We start from the raw sequence: 22,372 nt of genomic DNA, 5'->3' as shown, positions 1-22,372 counted from the left end.
TCTGTGAAAACTTGTTGTACACGTTGTATAACTTTGGCGGTTAAGAAACACGTATGAAATTGCCAAATGTTTGAACGGATACTCTTACCTCAAACTCAGCCTCCTTCCATTCAGATGCAGGCAGCGCACATATTATATTCCCACGAGGTAACAAGAGGTTAGAGCTCAAACTGAAGCTGTAGAGACTTCTCACCTGTCCGCCAGCGGAAATATTTCCAGACAGGAAGGAGGCTCACCTGACCACCCCTACCTTATAGACCCCCCCTCCACCCCCACAGGTAACTACAGTCTCCATACATTTCTGCTTCTCGCCGAGAAAAGGAATAATTGGTCAAACTTTTACCTTTTCCCGCTGCTGGGAACCTCCGACGAGTCTTTCTCATTCAACTCATGGTTGCAAAACATCGTGGCCAGAAAAACAACGGCAACACCTCAAAACATCGACCGCAAATGTGGCTCTCACAAACTTCCTCCTCCCCGTTTAGCATCCAATACTCACCACAGCCTGTGTTAGATTAAGGTTTTCAAAATAAAAGCCTTTCCGGGGAGCGTGTGCAGCAAAAAGACTAAGAAAATATCAACAGATATTTGGAACTAAAGGTGATTTGAATATGTGTGAATATAATGTGTAGGTTGTATACTGCATATATAAAGATATATATTTTAAGCAGTCACTTTTCACAAGTCATTGAACAAATAATTAACATAATATTAGTATAGCCTATTTAGTCCAAACTTATTCTAAGTCTATCAGCTGTAGTACATAAAGTTCTTTTTTCTTTAAAAATTAAATAAAATAAAAGTTGGGTGGGATAAGAGAATCTCACAGCATATTAAACTAACTAAATAATTTTAGTCCTTTGGTTCCCTTCACTTCATCAAAGTACCTCAGGAGATGATGATTCAAACACATATTTTTCCCACCTTACTTCATTTAAATTTAGTAGAATAAATTGGTGATCTTATATTAAAGCATATCACGTACTTTGGACAAGATTCAGATTTAGAACTGAGGAGTTTTGTGGTCAGTATGACCCCACTGCAGGTACAATATTGGATTTGATTCACAGGTAAACATTTACCTGAAGTTACCCTGAGGAACAAAAGTCTGCAGCACTTCACAATAGTGTAATCATGCACATCTATTGTAGATATGTTCATGTAAACCTGAGTCGTAAGTTTTTTTAGTCCTACTTATGTATGTTTGCCATACATCTAAAGAAAAAGCTCCTTTTCATTTCCTAGACTTATTTCTAGAACAATCTTTTGTGGCCCACATGAACCTAATCCTTTGCTGAAACAGATGTTTGCCCTCATCATTCCCATTGACATTGGTACATTTAATCCACCCACCCTACAGTTCTCCACCTCAGTGTACTGGATGAGTGAGGTCTTGGCCCATGTGGTTTTCTCTCCATCTAAAACAGTATAATTCTGTTGCTCCTCTCCTTCCTACAAGCACTCACGCTTTACTCCTCATACAATTGTAGTAATCAGTTAATGCGTCTTATTAATTAGACCTAAATCATGCTTACATTTGATATATTTCTATCACACTGAGGACATCTTTTACCTTTCAAGGACTGCTAAATTGATCAAGGTTTCTGTTTTAATCACTGATCAAAATTAATAGCTGATGTGATGTGGTGCCAATATAAGACTCTTTATCAATTGTGCTATATTAGGAAAAGTAATTCATGTTACCATTGTTCTCCTACAAGTAACCTATACACACTGTCATCTTTTCACACAGTCGATCACAATTCACATGGAAGTTAACGCAAGCGCTAATGACACCAACCAGAGGTGTTACACATGACACCTCTCACATCGAACACACTTCTGTTCTGAATCCTCAACTTCCTCCACCTCATTCATATCTCATCTCCTGACGGGTTATAGTAATTCAATTGTCATTCCACTTCTCTACCACCTAACACACATGGTATAAGTCAGGTTTGCTGTACACTGACAACATCTGACTTACCCAGTACATCCTCACTGAACCACTGTAGTTCCTGTTTGTTTGAAGCAGGGTATTGTTGCCTATTGATTGTTCAAATCCAGTACATACTGATGCTGTCTGTCAACACTGGTCTTTCCTGTGTTCAACACTCAAACTGACTCTCACCTTAGTGTTTTTTCTGTATTTTTTTTCCTTTTCTTGTCTCATTCTTACATTCCCATGAACCAAACACCATGACTTCGTCCACAGCTGTGATTTGCACTGTCACTACATTTCCCATTCATGGTCTCCTCTGCATCTGGCACATCCACATACCAGATGGCCTTCTTTTAAGGCTGATATCATTAAAATGCAGCAATGCTTTTGGAGTATTCTGATGGTACTCCCCTATGTACTGTAATTGTTTATGAACCCCAAATAGGTTTTCTTCCTTCTTTAAAAAGGTGTATCTCAGTTTTTTTTCTCCCCATCTTTCTATTCAGGGTCTTGACTGATATGCCTCCCATTCACACTGTCGCTTAGTGGAACTGCTGTGGTTACTCTTGCAGCTTTTGCACTCTTCACCACATGTGCTACCTTGTGCTTACCCACATGTCCCACTTTTTCAGTTTTAAGCATTTGCCACTGTACTGCAAAATCGATACTGCATGATGGATAAGGATCAAAACATCTTAATTGCCTAAAATGTTTGCTTAGTACTGTAATTTATTCAATCTGGTCCTCAGAACCTTTTAAAAATCATTCAACGAATCGCCCCATTGTCATGCTAATTTCCACCAGTCTACTGACAAAAGCATTGTAGTATCAGTGCTGTGAGCATTTAGATATTTCAGTTAACCACCTTTCCTGCGTTTAGTTAAGACTTATAAGTTTATATAGCTTTGTTTTATTTAAAGAAAAGCATTTATAGAATGAGAGTAACATCACAGCCCTGTAAATATTAATCAGGTATGAATTTCCTCTGAAATTTCAGTCTGATGCTTTAAATTTAATTCTTTCATTGTGCCTTTAAATACACACTCAAGGAAGTTAACCTCATGCACACATAACCACACACAGTAACGTAAGTGTTTTTCTGTGGTTAATGTGACACCTACATTCCTTTAAAAAAATAACAGAATTAATCTCATCCTGATCTTATCAGTTTGGCCAGTTTTAGTCTGCTGAGGCCATCAGGCACATCTAACAGTCTGAGTTTTTTCTCATCTTTACATGATCTTGCTCTTGGTTTATAGTGTGCCTCTTTTGTTAAACCAATTTCTGAGGAGCTAGATTTCTTTAGGTTTTTTTTATCTTCCACTATATTTTGGAGACGTTGTTTCAAGAGAGTGCAGCATGGCATACTTCACACACACACAGATCTATCCCACTGACACTTGATGAGAAAGGAAAGCCCTGTGCCTGGCAATTATCCACAAAAATATACTTCTGTAAGATCTGGTGGAGGTGTCGTATTTCACCCAGGCAGATACAACAGACAGATTAACAATATATAGTTACACCCAAAGTGATATATATTAAAGACACTATACACAAAACAATAAAGACATATTTCGGTAGTACATACAGAACAAGTGTCCATGGCTTTTAGTTTTAAATCTGACTGAAATATTGTCTTATTCTGTGCACAATATAAAAACACTCACAAACATAAAAAACAGCATACTGCTTTGGCTGATATAAATAAGTGTTTTTGTAAAGAGGAGTTACTGGGCTGATGATGTGGAGGGAGTATTGCTTTCATGCTGGACTCAATGTTTCAAACCCTGAGAAGATCAGAAATGAACTGGGTGACGCCTAGTGGGAGACACCCATAAGCACTTCCCTGCTTTTCCACCCAAATCATGAAAAAAGACAATGCTGAACACACCTCTGTTCATTCCTCTGTCTACAGAACTGCATCCCACTGGATAAATTGACAGATTGTACTGCAGTTGGACCCACATTTTCAGTTTGTGAAGCTTAAAATGATAAATATTTTAAAAGGACGGAGGAGTCTTATGTTTATGCTTGTGTAAGTACCACTGAAGATTTCTCAATGTTGATGAGCTGTTTCTGACAGATTTCCAGATCAATGTTTCTTAACCCTTTACAAAAATCTGACCCTGCCCCAAAAAACCAGAGATAACTTAATGAAAAATAACAGAACACATCAATAAAATCTACATTTCATTTGCATAACAGTGTCCTTCCTGCATTTGCCCTGGTGTTGTGTCATCATGTGACCGTGAGGTCTATGTCACCCAGCTGTCCATTCGCATTCGTTTGACCGTCGGACTCTCCCTGCCCTCTGACCGACTCATAGGGAGGGAGTGGAAGTCTGCCCGCTGCTGCTGCTCCTCCCGGTCACTGCCGCCCTCGTGGGAGCTGCAGGAGGAGCTGACACTGTCTGCGGGAGACCTCCCCATCTCTGCCCGGCTGGATGAGGGATTGGTGGAGTGAGGATGAGGAGGGGCGTGAGCCTGGGTCATGTACCCGGACTGGCTGAGGTGGTCACGGGGTGGGGAGATCGGCTCGGCTTTGATGTTGATGTTGTGGTTGGTGTTGATGGAGAGGTTGGAGCTCCCCGCCCTATGGAGGGAAAAGAGGAAGAGGGTTGTTAAAGGCTGTTACTGTGGGGTGAAGACACCATCTAGTGGGGAAACTACTGTACTGCTATACTGTACTTAAATTTGAGATACTGTTGCTTTACACGAGCACTACCACATGATTCATATAAAATATATGATGACCTTTACAATATGATCACATTTAATAGCTAACAGTCACTTCTGGCCACAGTGGCTACTGCTCAGAAAGTGACACAGTCTGACTTTAACCTGTAATGGCATATTTTTACAGTGACACACTGCAACTTAAGTAAAGTACTTCCTCTTCCACTGAATTTGTCAGTGTGAAGCTTCCATTATTAGTCAATCAGATATTAGTCCTGCAATATGTTCAGTTTGTTACTTAAATCATTAGCCTTTCTCTTTCCAGTCCATCCATTCGCTATACCACTTATCCTTTGAGTAGGGAAGGATGGAGCCAATTTTGTCTACCTGTATGTCAGTTGATTTTCAGCTTAATGCAACAATACCCTGCTTCAAACAACTTACAAAATGCTGTTATCAAACAGTGAAGCAGTAAAAGGTGTCATCTATCACTGAAAGAGAAAAGTTAACTGTATCAGGTGCTTACCCCAGTGACCCCAGCTGATGTTGCTGCCATGCTGTCATAGAGCCCAATGTCAGGCCTGCAGGGGAGCTGAAGCCTGACAGCTCTGCACTGTTCAGGGAATAATCTGACAAAGAGGGATGATGGGTCACACAGTGGCACACAAAAAGCGTTAGATTGATACATTGAGGCTGTATGATACAATCTCATTACTGGTGTCAGGCATCTTATGTTTATGTTTATGTATGTACCACTGAAGATTTCTCAATGTTGATGAGCTGTTTCTGACAGATCCACAATTTATTACTGACAGCAATACAGTATGAACAGTAATAATGCTCAGGTACCGTTGTTGTAGGCAGAGCTGATGCCGGAATAGACCAGACTTTGGTGAGGAAGACTGGGTGTGGTGATGGAGACCACAGGGGTGGACAGAGGCTGGTTGGACTGACTGCTGCTCAGTCTCTGGTTGCTCTGGAAAAAGAAAATAAGAATTATTACTTCAGTAACTCTGTATTCTCTCTGTGTATTACTTTTCTGCTCAGACAGTGCATTACCTTAACTGAGCTTGGGTTGTAATGCCCCATTTTGGCCACATGATGTCAGTGTAAATTCATTTTCCCATGGAGTCTTTCTACAGTGAGTGCCATCTGTTTTCCTTTCAAGGAAAAAACTCAAACCTCAAATACTCTTTCCTACATTTCCCAGAATGCCACCAGCTTCCAGAAAGTGAGTATAAACTTGCTTAACTTGCTCAGGAAAACTCTGGACAGAGCACACGGCTGATGAAAGATGATGAATGTTTTAGACAAAAACAGGAACACACCAACCTGTGACTAGTTAATTTCCAAACCTCTGTGAATCATTTTCTAAGACAAATTGTCATCACTTTTTTCTAAATAAAGAGGGTGTCTACAATCATATACCCTAAATTACTTGGTTCAATTTTGTGATATTTTGCAAGATTAGTTGTTATATATCTCAATTGGGAACATACTCATTGAGGAATCATAATCAGGCCTACTGCTACAACCCCAGTGCTAATTTACTTGATTGAGTGTTTTAACAACCGACCAACAAACCACTAAATAGCAGCAGGCCATTAATCCTTAATCAGTAACCATCTCAAATTAAGCTAGAAACTAACTTGGTTTGGCGCTCTTTGTGTCTGGCTGCTAAAGCTACTTGTAATCAAAACTGGTGGCTCTTTAACTGAACACATTTCGAACAGCAATTTTAAGTTGTGTGTTGTTCCTCTCTGGGCTGTTGGCGTTCCAGCCTGATAATGTCAGTAATGACATCACCCCAAATGAGGTCATTCGTTGCTGAATACACACGCACAAACACACACACGCATGCACACGCACACACAAACTGTAGGTTAACCAACCTGTTCATGCCTAAAACTAACATATTATCAAAGCTAACCCAGTGTGACTCTCTGAAGCACTGCATTGTGTTTAATTCCCCTGTACCACTGTTATCTGTGAGGCATCCCAGTCACTATGCTATAGAGAGTTCAGCTTCAAACTAATGCTGAAAAACACTGACACTGCCGCCTGTGAATAAAGGCCGGCCTGCTTCGTTCTTTATGAATATGGCTTTATATAAACTCTATGAACACATTCAAAATTTGCAATCCAAAAGAGTTGTTCTTGCCTGTTTTTGCAAAAATGCACACAATACACCAAGCACGGTGTACACACTTACATGCACACACTGGCACAGAGGAGGAAGCGAAAGGCAGTTTCAAAATGATCAAACCGAAGGAGCAGCTGTCTGACCACAACTCGACATCTTTTACTGCAGTGAATGAAAAGCAGAAACAAATACATGTCGTGATCTGAGCAGCTACCATCCTCTTCTGTTGGTTTAAACACAGAGGAGACAGTGGCAGGTTGTTGTTTCTGCTTTATTGCATGTTTTGACTGTGTCAACCGATGAAAGCTGACATTTCACACACACACACATGCTAACTGCTAACTGCATATTTATCACTCAGTGATCGCCAATATTCATCCCAGAAAGATCAAGATGATGATAAATGATGATGACTGACAAAAATGTGATTAAATCTTGACTAATTTGTGCAGAGACAGTGTTGACTACCACGTCGAGTGAAAGGCTGGAAACACTCGCACAGTATCTTATCGATCATAATGACTATCCCTAAATGAGCCTTGATTAAAAGCCTTTAATGGTAACTCATACAAAGCTTTCTGTTTGTTGTCCATCAATGTAAATTCTCACAAAACCCACTAATCTTCTTCTCAAATCACAAAGAACTGTTACATTATTTATGTTTACATCTGGGTAAATATTTTTGTATGTATACAATTCAACTACTACATCTACCAAATGTGCTCTATCTTTCAAATGGCTGGAGTTTTACAGTGATATTCATAACAACAGCAATCATAAACTCCTCTCCTGTCCTTTCACTGATGGATCACTGCTAAATGTAAAAATCCCCTTGATCCATCAGCCAGCAGAGTAATGGAGCCGCCTGGTCACCATAAAAAAGAAAAAAAAAGTCTCAGTTTCCATCGTTTGTTAATCGTTACATCATGTTTGAGCATAGTGTGGGAGGGAAGGGCAACAGTAAGGGAGTTAAGGGCAAATCAATAACTTCAATAAGCCAGCACAGCTGCTGAGTGTACAGTCTGAAAGAAGAGAAACAGGCTCAGGAAGATCTGAAGACTCCTTCACTTTTCAGAGAAGGGAGTCAGTTCACCAAACCTGAATCCTGGATTTCATGCATCTAATCACCAAAACCACTGGTGCCGTGTACTCACTTTTTGAGGGCTCGTTTATGCCACAATTTGAGATGCAAGCAGAATGTAACAGCATATTATTTCTGCATTTTCTATCGGTATTGTGTCTAAATCTGACTTGAGCTTCCACAGAGAATGTGAACTCCCTTTCCAACAAAGCGGCAGCCTACTTGAAATATCATCAGTCTTGTTGTGTGTTAAGCCTGTTGTCTTCCAAAACTAATTTTACTGCAAATGAAAGGATTTCTGTATTGCTGAAATACATATTTTTACTTTATGAGGTTCTTTAAGATAGAGACAAAGATCACTGGTCTGCGTCTGCGACTAAGCAGCTGTGTTACCATGTAGAAAAACTACACACAACTTATACTAAACTGATTTTCATGGTCTTTCTGCAACTTGCTAGTGCAGACTGCAGAGATGGAACTAAAGTCCACTATAATATAAAAGATAGTAGACAAGACGCTCTCATGATTATCACTGCAGTCCTCAACTTTGCTGTTTTGGCTTCACAATCCACCCAATTAATTTTTTTTAACTGCACAGCAAGTTATAAAATAGAAGATCTCTTCTATGTTAATGTCTAGGTGAGTTATCAGTCCACTGTCTTGAACAATTAGTTGCTATTTATGTAGATTTCTGTGGTTAAAAATACTGTTTCATGCAAAGCTATGTAGTGTTTTCCTGGACAAGAATAAAGCTAAAATGCCTTTTTTTTTAGTGGGGACAGAATTATACATAGACAGAAAGAGTTGAAAAGGGTAATTACTGTAATAGTTTCCAGAGTTTCTGACCACTGGTGCCACAGTGTTCTGATGAGCAGCTCCCTGAATTAATTGAAACTTTTTTAAAAATATATGCATAAGTACTGACTTATGATTCAGATATTGTCATATAATGGCAGTAAAATGATGTAAAGGGTGGCAATACAACAATAAAAAAAGGAGAAGACTGCAAGCCTAAACCTTAAGCCTTAAAGGTGCTATATGGTAGTTTAGCCAAGGTTAGCATTAACAGCTGTTTATTAAAAAACGTACATATAGCAACCTTTGAGAATGCACACTGTGTAAACAAATCAATGTTACTTCACGATGAAAACTGGAAGACTAGAGTAATAGTTCAAGGGACTATGGATCAAGACTACCTCCCCCACTTTAAAAGAACAATGATTTCACTTGCAAACCCAGCAACCATCTGGTCCAGATGGTGTCAAACCAATTATTCTGAAAAGATGCTGACCAACTCTGTGGTAGTGTGCATCATCTATTTACTCTGGTCTTGACTGCGTCCAACATCCCTCAAGCTTGGAGCACATCATGTACTGTTCTGGTTCCTAATAAAACTCAGACTCAGGCTCTGAAAACCTAAAGGCCTGTGTTTGTCCATGAGTAGCTGAGAGGCGCAACATTTAACCCACTCTGATATGGTTAGAAAGGCCGGAGTTAAAGATGCTCCTGTTAATGTGCTTCATTATATCTACATTTATGTGCGCAATTGCTTAACATAACAACTTCATATGTTAGTGAGAAGGAGGTGGCTGTGAATGTGTCAGCTTGTTTTGACAGTTTCCTGCTTTCAAGTGGCCACAAAAACTGTGATATTTCTCCTCGTCATTAACCTTTTTTTTTTTTTTTTGTGAAGACTTTTGCTGAGGTCTTACCAGTGTTTGCATCATTCCTTTAGACTGGGGGATGACCACTCGGAGGTCGGTCTTGCGGCTGGTCGGGACCAGGCTGTTCCCAGGAGGTGGAAGATGAGGGGGAGGAGATTTGGGTGGGATGATCTTTCCCAAACTGTTTCCACCAGGTGAGCCCACAAAACCGTTCACTGAACAGAGAAACAGAAAAATGATGGTAAGAACCAGAAGAACTGACTGACACGTTGTAAGGGACATTTGCTGCGCCTCGTAGTCTTTTCTTTTTAGTGAAAAGCATGAGGCATCTTGCCCAAGTTTTGAATATTTGAAGTTTTGGAAGGTGCTTTAAGCTGAAAAAGAAAATGGAAGAAGAAGTACAGCTCTACTGTACTGCTCTGAGTGGAGAATGGACAAAGTACAGCTATATATTATACAAAAGATAATGATGAATAATTGATCTTATCTTGCTCTTAACATTACATAATGGCAGCATTCATATGAGACACGCTGTTCTGGGAGAGAGATGACAGGGAGGATAGTCTGCATGGAGGACAGATAGCAGTCAGGGCTGAGTGCCCAATAGTAAAGATAAATACAGATGACAGACCAGTAGCAAAGACACTGAGGAGCGTCCAGATTCTTGGAATTACACAGATGCCTCCACTGGCTTTTAAGCTGAAGGTTCAAACTAATGTGATGTTCATCCAATGAGATTCTTGGCTGATACATCTACAGAGCAGAACCTCCAACTGGTTCTCAACCTGGGAATCATGGCCCCATCTGAGGCGACATGATTAACAGGGAATGTTTATTGTTTCAGACTTTATGAACTTTGCCCATTTTATTAAGAGAATCTTTGGATTTGAATGTTTGTCAAAAGTCACTCTTTGGTAAAAAAACAAAAAAAAAAAAACAGTGGGCATATTCAACTTCATGTCAAATTTACTGATTTGTCTGACTGTCTTGGGTTTTAATTTGTGAAAACATGGATGCATCAAAAACTGAGAAGTGCACTGAACACTAGAGTTTCTGAGCGTTTCACTGATTAATTTCAGAAAGTTGAACCAGTCCAGCTGCATTAGTTTTAACAACTTTTCTATACCTTTCTACCTGTTTGCAAAAACAGTGGTCCTCATGTGTGTACATACTGTATATGTCAAAGTGTGTTTGTGAGACTCCTGTAAGATACTCTACATACCAACTGATCCAGATCCATTCTGCAGAGCCAGATCAGAAGTACCTTGCAGGCCACCTGAACAAACACACAGAAACACACACACACACACACACACTGTTATTTGATTTCTTTTTCAACCAGTTTTTGTCCTGTAACCACTGACATGTATATTAGACATATATACATATACATATATATATACATACATATACATTTTGGCTTTGCTGCCCATCAGAATTTGTTTGTAAATACTTTCAAATTCATTCAAAAACCAAAACAAAGACCACCAACAACACAAACACCATGCATGAGGTGGAGTTCTTGAAGGTTGCCTCTCATCTGTCAAGATGGAGGATGCCAAATCTTATGAAAAATATTTTTCCTGTTGCAAAGTTCATAAATTGGCTAAATGGGTACAGAGAGAAATTGCCAATCTCTCACAGTTGTTTACGGGAGAAGGAGTAAAGATTGGGCCAAATATAACCAGCATGGAGTCTGTAGTAATGACAGGTAATTAAATATAAGCGACCAGAAGGGTTTAAGTTTTGAGCAGGACCAAAGCTGGTGAGTGAGTGTACCTATATCCTGTCATCATTTCTCACAAAGAGACGACAACCCTGAGAAAATGGCAGAGAGTCTGGATTTTTGGTATAATAGGTTCTATGCACAACTTGAATTAATGAGTGTCTGGCTGAAATATGGTGCATACTGTTAAGAATTTCCTCTGCAGTTCCTGTTCCCAGGCTATTCTCAGTTTATCACTAGATATCTCTGATGCCTCTGTAGAATATCATGATAGTGAGTGAACCCTTTATGCCAGGTTGATGCTACAGGGTCTCATCTAAAAACTTTTTTACACAGTTGTTGGTCGTTCAGTGTTTTTAAGTCCAAATTATCACTCACCTTACCCTTTAGTATTAAGCACATGCAGACACATACCTGTGTTTCCCGTGCTGGGAGGTCTTTGTGGAGAGTTTCTGTGGAGGTGTGTGTGATGTGAGGAGAGGATCCCGCTGTCAGCCAGAGCTGCTGTGGCTGCAGCTAGAGCCTGGGAAGTCACACCTCCTCCTCCTCCACCTCCTCCTGCACCTGGGCTGTACGACATGCCACCTGGTCCCACATGCATGAAGTTCTGCTGTGGAAGGCCTGTGGACTAGAGGAAAAGTAACAGATGGAGCCATGTTAATATGAGCTTGAGTCATACTTGAACTGCTAATGATACACTTGTTTTTCATCTGTCATTTTATGTGCATCCTTAATGTGTTTGTTTGGGTGGGTACATCATCACTGCTCAGAGAGGGTAAACGGGGGTCAAACATCTGATTAGTGTGGCTTTTTGCCCCACATACTGTCCTTACAATTTTGTGACTCTTCATCATGTTGTCAAACTCCTCGTTAATCTTCTTATATTTCTCCTCAGTATTTGGGGTGAGGACGTAGGAGGCCTCAGTGTCAGGGCTGTCGCAGCCTCTGTGCTCCTTCTTGTTCAGGGCCTGTGGGTGAATTAAGCACAAGGTGGAAGGCCAGTTTAGAGGGGGAAAAAAAGAGAGAGAAATAACAACCACATCAACAGGTCTTTGGCACAGCTTATACTGCCCTGTACTTGAGACTAATGATAAAGCCCCGTTGTCCCAGAGAGAGCAGTAAGCTGACTACTGACAGCAGAGATCAAATAACTTGTGTGTTTTGTTTTAGGGTGAAGCATGTCATAAATCATAATAAACCAGTTTGTTTAAAGAGATTTACAAAATATAGATAAATAGAATAAATAGATTAGATGTAAAAAAGAGTCCATCTGAGGCAGAGCAGTTTAAACATGTAACATAATAATAATTGATTATTTCTATATCATAACATTTGTCCATGTCACAAGCTGAGGTATTGCAGAGCACAAGATATGTATGGTTCTGGTGGTTAAAGAGCAGGAAGGACAACTAACCACTAAGGAGACTTAAAACCAGATCTGATTCTCAAGAGGTTCAGAATATACAGATACATCCCCACCATTGAGGCCGTATTTACATTCCTGCAGTTCTGTAAATACAATCTCCATAAGCTCTTTGTTTTGATTCATTAATCAGTGTGGACGTGGAAACACATTTTTATTCTCTGGTAAAATGCCTCTAATGTGTTAATAACTTTGCAAAAGCATTACAAAACGTAGCCAGTGTTTGGTTCATTACACATTATTTATTTTTTATTGGGAAAAATGTTTCCAAGGACTTTTCAGGCAAACCAACCGATTGCTGGTTTAATTCACATGTTTGTCAAGCACTTAATTATCTGAGTGTCTCTCTGGAGAATCCATTAACAATAGTGAGAGACCAAAAGCTTGCAGCATAGAGTTGGTAATCTAGAAAATAAAGCACAGTAACTGTGTTCTTTCTAGTAGGATGGGCCTAGGAATGGCAATGTTTCTCTCAGTCAGTCAGTCCACTTTTTTGGTCCAGGCTGAAATACTTTAACAACTATTAGATGGATAGCTGTGAAGTTGGTTACAGGCATTCAGACGACATATACCGATGACTTTGGTGATCCCCAGCAGGTAAAACTTTTCACTTATCTAGGGAAATATCTCTACATTCCCTAATGAGGAATCCTAATTATTTTGGGTAATTACTTTGGGTAAGTATGTTAGCTTGCTGACTTTAGCATTTAGCTCACAGTGCAGTCAAAAAGAGCTGCTGGCATCACTACAATACTCATTAATGCAAACAATGAGGCAGTCGACTTACATAATTATACTCTGCAAGACACAGATCTGGTTTCAGTGCTCTATAAATTACAATCACAGTTCTAGAAATGCATTTATGTTTTACAAGTACAGTAGCGTAACAGCTGCATTTATGCTTCAGCCAAAACTTGTCTGCCTGCATGGACTGTATATCATTCTACTCTTGTGGGTCTGACAGTGGGTTTGCCTTTAGGAGCTCTGAAGCAGCGTGACAGACAAAAAGCTGGTCTGAGGAGTACAGACATTAGACATCTAGAGGTTTCCTCTGGAGAGATGCTGCTCTACATCACAGTCTTGCTCATCTATATTCACACCAGCCTTGTAAACACAATGGACTGGAGTAAGCAGATATTTTTTATAGCAGGCCTGAAACAACTTTGGGTTTGGTTGGGTGTTTGTAGTGGTGCAGGGTGGTAGACAGGGAAATAAATGGCAAGGAGTTGGCTGTTAATCACAGAGATATAGCTGTCAAATGAGATTCATTAGCACAAACTCCTCTGTCTGTGGAGGATCATATTACTGTGAGCAGTACAGCTTTCACAAATATCCACAGCACTGCAGAAAGGCAGTCCTGGTAAAGAAAATGCTGCTTTGAGGAAGGAAGAACCTAATTTTAACATCAGCTCCCCCATAGAGGTGTGTACTCATCATCAACCATAAAAAGCAATTTGAGTGTGAGCACAGTATTATTGCTACAGATAAAAATGCATATGCATATGAAAATGTAGAACTGAAACTAGTGATGCTTTGATTGTCAGAATTTGCAAAATTTGTGTGGAACCTCAAGACACAATATTAAGAAATTATCATTTTTAGAGTATGAAGAGAAAACGTAAACGTATTGTCTTTACTTTCATTTAACAGCCACTAATATCATGTGTACATCCTTATGTCAATATCCTGCTCATGGTTTGATGATAATTTAATCCTGGGATCATAAAAGTTTCTTTACATCACATATCTTCAACATGTAACATAATGTTAATAAATTACAAGATGACAGCAAGTTGGTAAGTTTATAGAAGTCAGTTCATGAGATGCACTAGATGAAGCAAGTTAGAGAAGTCAGTCTGTGACTGGGATATTGGCAGTTTGAATATCCAAATCTGGAGGTTGAAAATGAAAAAGTCAACACACCTTATCTGGCTACTTGGAGGCTGCGGAGACAAGCTATCAACAACACTGACATACTATCATCTTTTAATTTGATATGAAAAACTTGTTTGCAAACAGTTGCACATGCAGCAGCAGCATTAGCATTAGCATTAGCATTCATTCAGTCAGTCATGTTTTTGGCCACTATCCCAATATTTGCTCTGCTTTTTGCTCTGTTTTGGTCTCCACCAACTCCTGAGTGAAATATCTGTCTCTTTAGCTCCTGATGCTCCACTATGCTCACCAGCAAGTGTTTATAGTTTTTTGGCTGCAAAAATCAGCCCGTGAAGGTACTGAGTGTGAGTTAAGCTGTAGGCTGAAATGCCAATATAATGAGTTGAAAGACGCTGAAATGTTCCATAGATCGAAGGAAAAGTAGATTCAGTTGGCTGCTAATACTCTGTGGGCTCAAAAACAACACCTTTCACATTATGTCTATATACAAGTGTATATTATAACTTGAAGTTGAAGCTTGTGTGACTGCATATTTCAAATACTTAAATTCAAAATGTGTCATGCATCATATTAAAAGACAATGTGTAATTCCCACTGAAAATAGAATGAAGCCCAGCAAATAATTGGCATTGTTCAGGGGGTTCAGAAAGATTTGGTTTAGATAATTGGTTTAGAACATGGCTGGATGAATTGATGGATGTTAGTCTTCAGCACTTGGACCTTGGCACAGGAGTCACTGCAAAAAAAATCAAATCATACCAACAACATGCAAGCCTGGACCATGACATCACCTCTCTGGTATCCATCATCTCATCTCTGCTCCTCATTACATTACACATCATGGCGTGAAAAGGACGGACTGACAGACCAAGACAGCAGCCAGTTGACTGTCTGTCCACCACATGTCCTCTGCGTTCCCAGACACTAGTCATTAGAAGCTTTAAACACTCACTTGCGAGTCTATTTTCACCAACGGACTGAAACTCCACTTTAACAACTGGTGACCACTTAAGAAGTCACACGCTCAATTCCTGCTCAATTCAATGAGTGTTGCACGCTCAATGAGTCTCTGCACGCTCTAGTAAACATCAAGCTGGACAGTTTAAAATTCCAAACGACGCACGCAGTATTTAGCTATTTCAGGCCAAGCTTTCCCTCAACCTGTCAACCTGCCTGCTTGTTGGACCCACTGTTTAACAATTATGCCATTTGGTCTAATTATGGAAACGTAAATGGAGGTACATTACGAGAGTCACTGTGTAGCAATGCCAACAATTATCAGTCAAAATGACAGGCGGGGAATGAATTATCCATGAGTTGTGTACATTTTGGATAACTGGACACTCTAACACACAAGGTGAAGGAAAAGAATTTTTTTATAGCATCAAAAGAACAAAACAAAACATACACTTGTTGCGTTTACCTCTCATAGAACTCCTTCCCAGTAATGTTTATTTGGAAAAATCATTTGACAGTGCATTTTTCCACCCATTGATTTCCAATTACAAGTCAGCTGAGACACATATAGTTTGCTGATCCAATATACCAACTATATTGTATAATTTACCATTCACTGCTTATTCCTTGCAAAAATCCAATCAGATTCAAGGCCCTGCCCTTGCTACAGTAAAGCATCAGAGTATCAAGTATGACTTTTATCACAAACTTATCCCAGGGAGGTATTGTGGTACATAACCTGGCATCACCCTCAGAGCCAGCAGTGACAAGTGACCGAAGTCAGAGTTATTACATAATATTACATATTTACCATGTTCACATTCATTCACAACCTGCACCTCTGAATGACATTTTGTATCAGCCAAATGTTATCAAGCCAGCTAGCCAATTAGCTAGTGTTAGCTAATGCAATCTAATGTTAGCTAGCTAGTTAGCTAGGCTTGCTAAAGCAGCTTCATTGGTAAATCAGGAGGAACACAGGGACGGTGCTGTGGAAAACTTATTTCCAGAACATTTTAAACTATTTGTCCTAAAAGTTGATTTACTGTTTGTAGGTTACACTGTGATTCACACATTAAAAATTCACCAGAATGCAGGAAATTACATGTTTGAAACTGTAAAAAAACAAAAAACAAAAAACCAAAACAAAAAAAACCAAAAACAAATGTACAGCTGTAAAATAAACCTGCCCTACTATATTCATCTCTGCTTTCAGAGGCTAAAATTGATTGATGACTGCAGAATTGCAATCAGAACCTTGGAAGTACCTGCACATGGAGGTATATGTGGGTAGTGCAAGTGCATTGTAATTATATGGTTGGCACGAATCCAGAACAAAATACTGTATTCTAGCAATGACATTCAGTCATTTATAGTCTCAGTAATTACTGTTAATAATATGAGGAGAAATGAGACAAAAAGCAGCAGTTGGAAAGTCTTCAGTTACTCAGCATCAGCAGTTTGTTACTCTACAACCATTCTGATTCATGTGTGAACTCAACTTGACCTTACAAGCAAAATAGGAGGGAGGACAGCTGTTACCAATCATGTGATCACCCCAGTTTCTTAAATACTTCACAACATACTAAGGTAGCTTTACAGTTTATCCTTAAATATGGGGGAGTTCCAGCTCCTATGAAAGTTGTTTTCTTTAGAGAAAGGACAGCGGACAGTATGAGGGGACACAGAGCAGACCCAGGAGAGGAGGGTCTAGAGGGATTTGGGGCTATATGTGGCTCCACAGATGCTAGTTTAAACCACTACATCACGTCTGGGAACTGAAGACTATCTTAAAGTGTCTGCTGGAGGATCTGAGAGTGTGTGTCTCCTTATCATCTCAAATGTCAAAGTCAGCTTTAGTGGATCACCAAAGGCATCTGGATCATTGCCACCATGAGGCAAGGGCTGCAACGTTAAGCATCTTAACATATGAGGGTGATGCCTTGTTGCTGTTGGGGCTGCATCAAAGATAAAATAAGGCCCCCTCTTTCCCTGGAGTGAGTCTTTTCTAGTCGGGTGATTGCCTTACTGGCTAAGAATAGGGCAGGCACGAGAGTGTTTAAGATGTGATTCGACACATCTCTGGCAGAGATAAGCTCAGGTCACACTTTCAAATGCCAGTCCACACACCTTTTTTTCATGAGGTATCCTATCATACAGGTCTAAACCAAAACAGCCACTGTGCTGTATACCACAGCGTCTGTGTTTCAGTATATTCTAGTTTTCACTTTCTGTTATGGTTCTTATTCATCTCTGTGCTCTGCAGGCTGAAATGACTACACTGCATACCTTGGACTGCTGCTCTGTTATTGTTGAAACTCAACTCTGCAGCACACAAACCTGTCTCATTATTATGACAAAAGCAATCTGTTTGTGAGATTAGCTGACCAGTTGGGACTTTGTAGTTGTTATAGCTGGCAGACATCTTCATTACAGAAAAAAAGTCTTCCTGACGTCCACCTTTTAAGGTTGACATTACACTTTTATCTCTTCCATGTGGAGATAGATCTGTAGAGTTTATTTTAAAAAAGTATGCTGCTTAAAGTCAAGCTGAAATTAAAAGTCAGTTTTGCTAGAAAATCAGTATATATCTGTGGTCACGAATGTTTGTTCTCAACTGATGATGTTGGCACTGGTCACTTGATTGGTGCAAATCTGTGTGGGCAGGCACTGAAATTAGTGCAGCATTTAGCTTCAGTTTGAACATTGTTAGCCACTGCTTAGTGCCACCTGTGATTTGAGTACTCCCTACATTATTTCATGACTCTGTGAGTTACACCGTGTTGTGATTCAAATCACATCTCCTTTGACCATCTGGTCATCTGTTAATGCTACATGTTAACACTATTTAGACTCCTTAAAACTCTGCTTTATATAATGTGGGAGTGGAGTTAACAGCATGATGTTGAATGTTATAAAGGGACAAACAGCTTAAAGATTAAAATTTGACAAGAGTCAAATAAGAAGATTGATACCACACTCATTTGTGTACAGCCAGCATCTGGTTAACTTAACACAAATTAAGAATGGAAAACAGGAGTAAACGATTGGCTCTGTCCAAAAGGTAACAAACTCCATTTTTAGCACCTCTAAAGCTCATTAACATGTTACATCTGGTTTGCTTAGTCTACATAAAAACGAGCATGTAGTCTGGAGGGGGTTATGTGCTTGACTACAAGAAAGCAAATAAGTACAATTCCCTAAATGTCAAAGTATTCCTTTAAAACATGAATGGTGGTTAGCTAACTCTAGGAGGGCTTGATGAAAAGAGGGGGAAATGCCTTGTATCATCACTGTCAAGCCGCACAGTTTGATGTTTCTCTGGTCAGTAATGCAGCCTGAGTACCGTTCACCAATGTCAGCCAATGTCCTGAATTTATCTTCTTTTAAAAATGAAAAAAGAGGAATATCTTCAGTATCATTACAGCTCATATTTTCTTTACAAGTGAGTAGAATTAAAATTTTTGGCTTAACTTTCAACATACTTAATCAACCAACCAAAGTGTATGCTCCTGTGAGGACTGCCTGTGTAGGACAAAAACCTGTGGGCTGTTTGTGTGTTTGTGGCAGAGAGATAATCATCAGAAAACGTCGTGTTCCATCAAACAATGACAATGAATCCGCAGAGGCTGTCTGCCATTCCCTCCCGACATGGGAAGTCTGTTGTAGCCAGTGGCGTATTACTTTACACATAGTCAAATTCCATGCTTAAATGTTGCAGACGGACTGACCGATATGTAAAAGAGCAACCTCTCACTTTCCAGGCGTTGTTTTAACCAATTTGTCTATCTGCGTGACATTTGCGGGAAAAAACAAATAAGGGTTCGAGGTAGGCAAATAAAGCCTGGCAAATGGCTTACAGAGGTCACACAGATGTCTGTTTGTGGTTTACATCAGGAGAATAGATGTGATTCTGATATTTGGAATTATTATGGGCAATATCAATGACGCATATCAACCACTACTTTCACCACATCTACGAGGATGAATTCAGCTTTTATTCATCCCTTTGCCTGCATTTGCTTCATATTTTTTTTCTTTCCAGTCCAAAATTGTCTAATTCCTCTTGAGAAACAATGTTCAATTTACTTAGAAAGGTTACAAGTCTATGAATCTGGTGGGACAGAAGACACTGAGTGAGGAAAGAAAGCAGCCGGAAGTCATGCTTGAATTCCCCTGAAACACTGAAGCTTCTCTCTTTTTCAGGAAGAGGGAAGAAGCATTTTGAAAATAAACACAGTTAATTTGGGAAGTTTAGCTTCCTTTAAGTTTGACAGTTTGCATTTGCAGCGCTGCTGTGTGTGTGTGTGTGTGTGTGTGTGTGTGTGTAGGACGGGATGGGTGGGAGCAGTAAATGCAGGCTCTCAGCAAGGCAAACACGCATTAGAAGCTTACATAAACAGCCAGAACATGAGTCAAGATGACCATTCATTTTTAATGGCAGTGGCAATGAGTACGTGCTGCGAGAGACAGTACAGCGCTGCTCAGGGACCATGATGCAACACTGCCGGCGTCACCACACACTGATGATGCTGTAGGACCCCACAGAACAGGCGGATGACTGGATCTTATCACTGAAAACATCTGCGTCTCCAGTAGGCCAGCTATCACCGGGGTGTGTTCATGCTTAAAACACAGTCACACAGATGATTTGCATTATCCAGAGTTGGAGGGCCAGAACCTGTTAGCAGTCACTGCTAAGTTTTTATCTATTTCCTGCGAATTCATGATGAGAAAATCTCAGTCATTATTCTTCATTATTAATTGAATCCATTTTGTATCGGCACTGTAGAATCTTGCCATTATCAAAACACACTATCAACTTCAGCTGCTACACGTTCACTTTTACTCACTTTCTACAACAATAAATGCTAAAAATCTATCAACACTACCAAGATATTAGCATGCACATCATACACAGACCTATAGTATATGATGTTCATAAAACTGTCATTTAAATTTTTTCATACTCTAATGGATGGATGTTCTAATTTGTAATTTTATTATTCTTGTCCTCCATATTAGGATTTAATTTTCCCACATAGTTTCCAAACATTACGTCCTGAGAGTCTGTTTCTATTGTTCTTGAGGCAGCATAAAATGACTCCACTGCCTGTGTTGTTACAGGGATGGTATCACCTAGGTTAATTTAGCATTGTGCATGTCGTGTTGTACATCTAGTTAGGCATTTATGTGTTCCAATGAATGACAAAGATGCCTAAAATATCTTTCAAAATGTACATCCTATTGCCCCTAATTTTAAAAGAGGTCGGAGCGCACCGCAAGCTGCAACAGCTGGACAAAATCTGCTGAATCTGCAGTCACTACGCTTTCTAGGAATTCATCTCTCTACAGTGCAAACTGCAGTCATTTCCTTCCTTAATCCTCTAAATGGATGGTAACAGTGTCAGAGCTTTCAGAACAAATATTGAGGGATTTTCAAGCCTGATGGGTAAGTAAAGAGTCTGAGTGTAAATCCTCAATAATGTTTCACAGTGTAAAGAATTCTCTCTCTCTTTCTCCTTTTTTTTGTTTCCCCAGCTCTTCATTTTATTCCCCCTTTTCCTCTTCTCAGTTACTTCTTTCTGTTTTTTTTCTCTCTCTGTATTTACTCTCTACACAGTGTTGATGAAAAAAGGTTGTTGGATGTGTTTGTGTATTTAGGCATTTAGCTGGCAGACACAGCAACATTTACACTGAAACAGAACAATAGGTTTCAACAGATCACCCAACCAAAATAAAGAGGAAACAGAAAGTTCACATTTTTCTCTGCAAACTCAGACTGAGCATGAATAAGACCCGTCCCCTTCCCCCGTTTTGTCAGTTCCAAACCCTTCGATAACAACACTAGCACTGATATTGTGGCATAAGTTAGAGACGACCAAGCGATTTTCTACCACTCACCTCTACAATGTCAGAGTTGGTCCTGCTCTCGTGGGGTTCATTGTACTCGGTGTATTTCAGTAGGACTTTGTCCATGTCGGTGCTGGCGTACTGAAACAGCTTGTTGGAGCTGTTGAAGATGATGAGGGCGATTTCACAGTCACACAGAACGCTCAGCTCATAGGCCTTCTTCATCAGACCAAACTTCCTCTTCATGAACGTCACCTAGAGAGAGAGACACCAAGGATCAGTCTAGTTTTCTTCCATTATTCACTCCACATTTTGGAAAGATAATGAGTTTACCATTAGTTTAAGAGCTGATTGTATTTTTCAATTATCATCAGTCTTGACACAGGAAGACTCCATTATTTATACAAGTAAGATGTAATGGTGAAAGATGTACAATGAAAATACTAATTGGACAAGGAGTTTCTTCAAAGTACTCCCCAGTTAAAAAAATACATCTTTTGCAATCTGGGATGAAGAATTTTCTCTTTGAAAAGTGGAGTCATGTCAGAGCAGAATAAAAAGCAATTCAGCATTTCTTTGTCATCCATGGTTTGTTTGTGGATAAAAAAAGGGCCTTCCCTTTTCGGTGATGAAATCCAAATAGCTGATGGCAAAAGGGCAGGTAATTTGACAGTGTGAATTTGACAGCAGCCTATAATCTGAGGAATGTGGTGTGGTTGTCAAAATGTGGTGCAACAATAGAAATAATAACCCACATCTGCACTGACATCTCTGTTTCATTTCAGGCATTCAGTGATTGCTGATGATGAGCCAATGAACACAGCATGCACTGCTGACACAAGGTCAACTGTCACAACCTCATAATCTTAAGAGATAAGAGAAGAGATTCAAAATGTGTCAGTGTCACATTGAAAAGAGAGAATAAGGAGGGAGGAGGTGGGTCAAGAATGAGGAAAGACCTGAGACTGAACTCTCCAAAGTGCGTAGCTATAACCTGGAAATTAGTTTC

The 22,372-nt window shown here is 39.7% G+C and overlaps 2 protein-coding genes across 4 annotated transcripts in view; both read right to left on the bottom strand.

Annotated features, from left to right (window-relative positions):
• The window catches only part of LOC108897733 (multiple C2 and transmembrane domain-containing protein 2-like), a 36,658-nt gene extending 36,389 nt beyond the window's left edge, over positions 1–269 (bottom strand). Inside the window, 1 exon segment of the mRNA XM_051076393.1 lies at positions 89–269. The gene's annotated coding sequence lies outside the window, so the exon portion shown is untranslated.
• A 3,190-nt stretch (positions 270–3,459) lies between these two features.
• LOC108897746 (myocyte-specific enhancer factor 2A) overlaps positions 3,460–22,372 on the bottom strand; it is a 40,770-nt gene continuing 21,857 nt past the window's right edge. For 2 of the 3 annotated variants that reach the window (XM_018697507.2, XM_051076391.1), the window contains exons 3-10: positions 21,415–21,618; positions 12,068–12,202; positions 11,649–11,862; positions 10,731–10,784; positions 9,557–9,723; positions 5,470–5,596; positions 5,147–5,249; positions 3,460–4,537 (exon numbers count right to left, since the gene is read on the bottom strand). In XM_018697507.2, the coding sequence (XP_018553023.1) occupies positions 4,201–4,537; positions 5,147–5,249; positions 5,470–5,596; positions 9,557–9,723; positions 10,731–10,784; positions 11,649–11,862; positions 12,068–12,202; positions 21,415–21,618 (1,341 nt within the window). In that variant the 3' untranslated portion in view covers positions 3,460–4,200. The remainder of the gene's footprint in view (positions 4,538–5,146; positions 5,250–5,469; positions 5,597–9,556; positions 9,724–10,730; positions 10,785–11,648; positions 11,863–12,067; positions 12,203–21,414; positions 21,619–22,372) is intronic. The other variant, XM_018697508.2, reaches the window with a different exon arrangement.

The sequence above is a fragment of the Lates calcarifer genome, linkage group LG2, assembly GCF_001640805.2.
Source record: "Lates calcarifer isolate ASB-BC8 linkage group LG2, TLL_Latcal_v3, whole genome shotgun sequence".
Taxonomy (NCBI): Eukaryota; Metazoa; Chordata; class Actinopteri; family Centropomidae; genus Lates; species Lates calcarifer.
The sequence above is the reverse complement of the archived record's forward strand: the minus strand, read 5'-3'. Positions and strand labels throughout refer to the sequence as shown.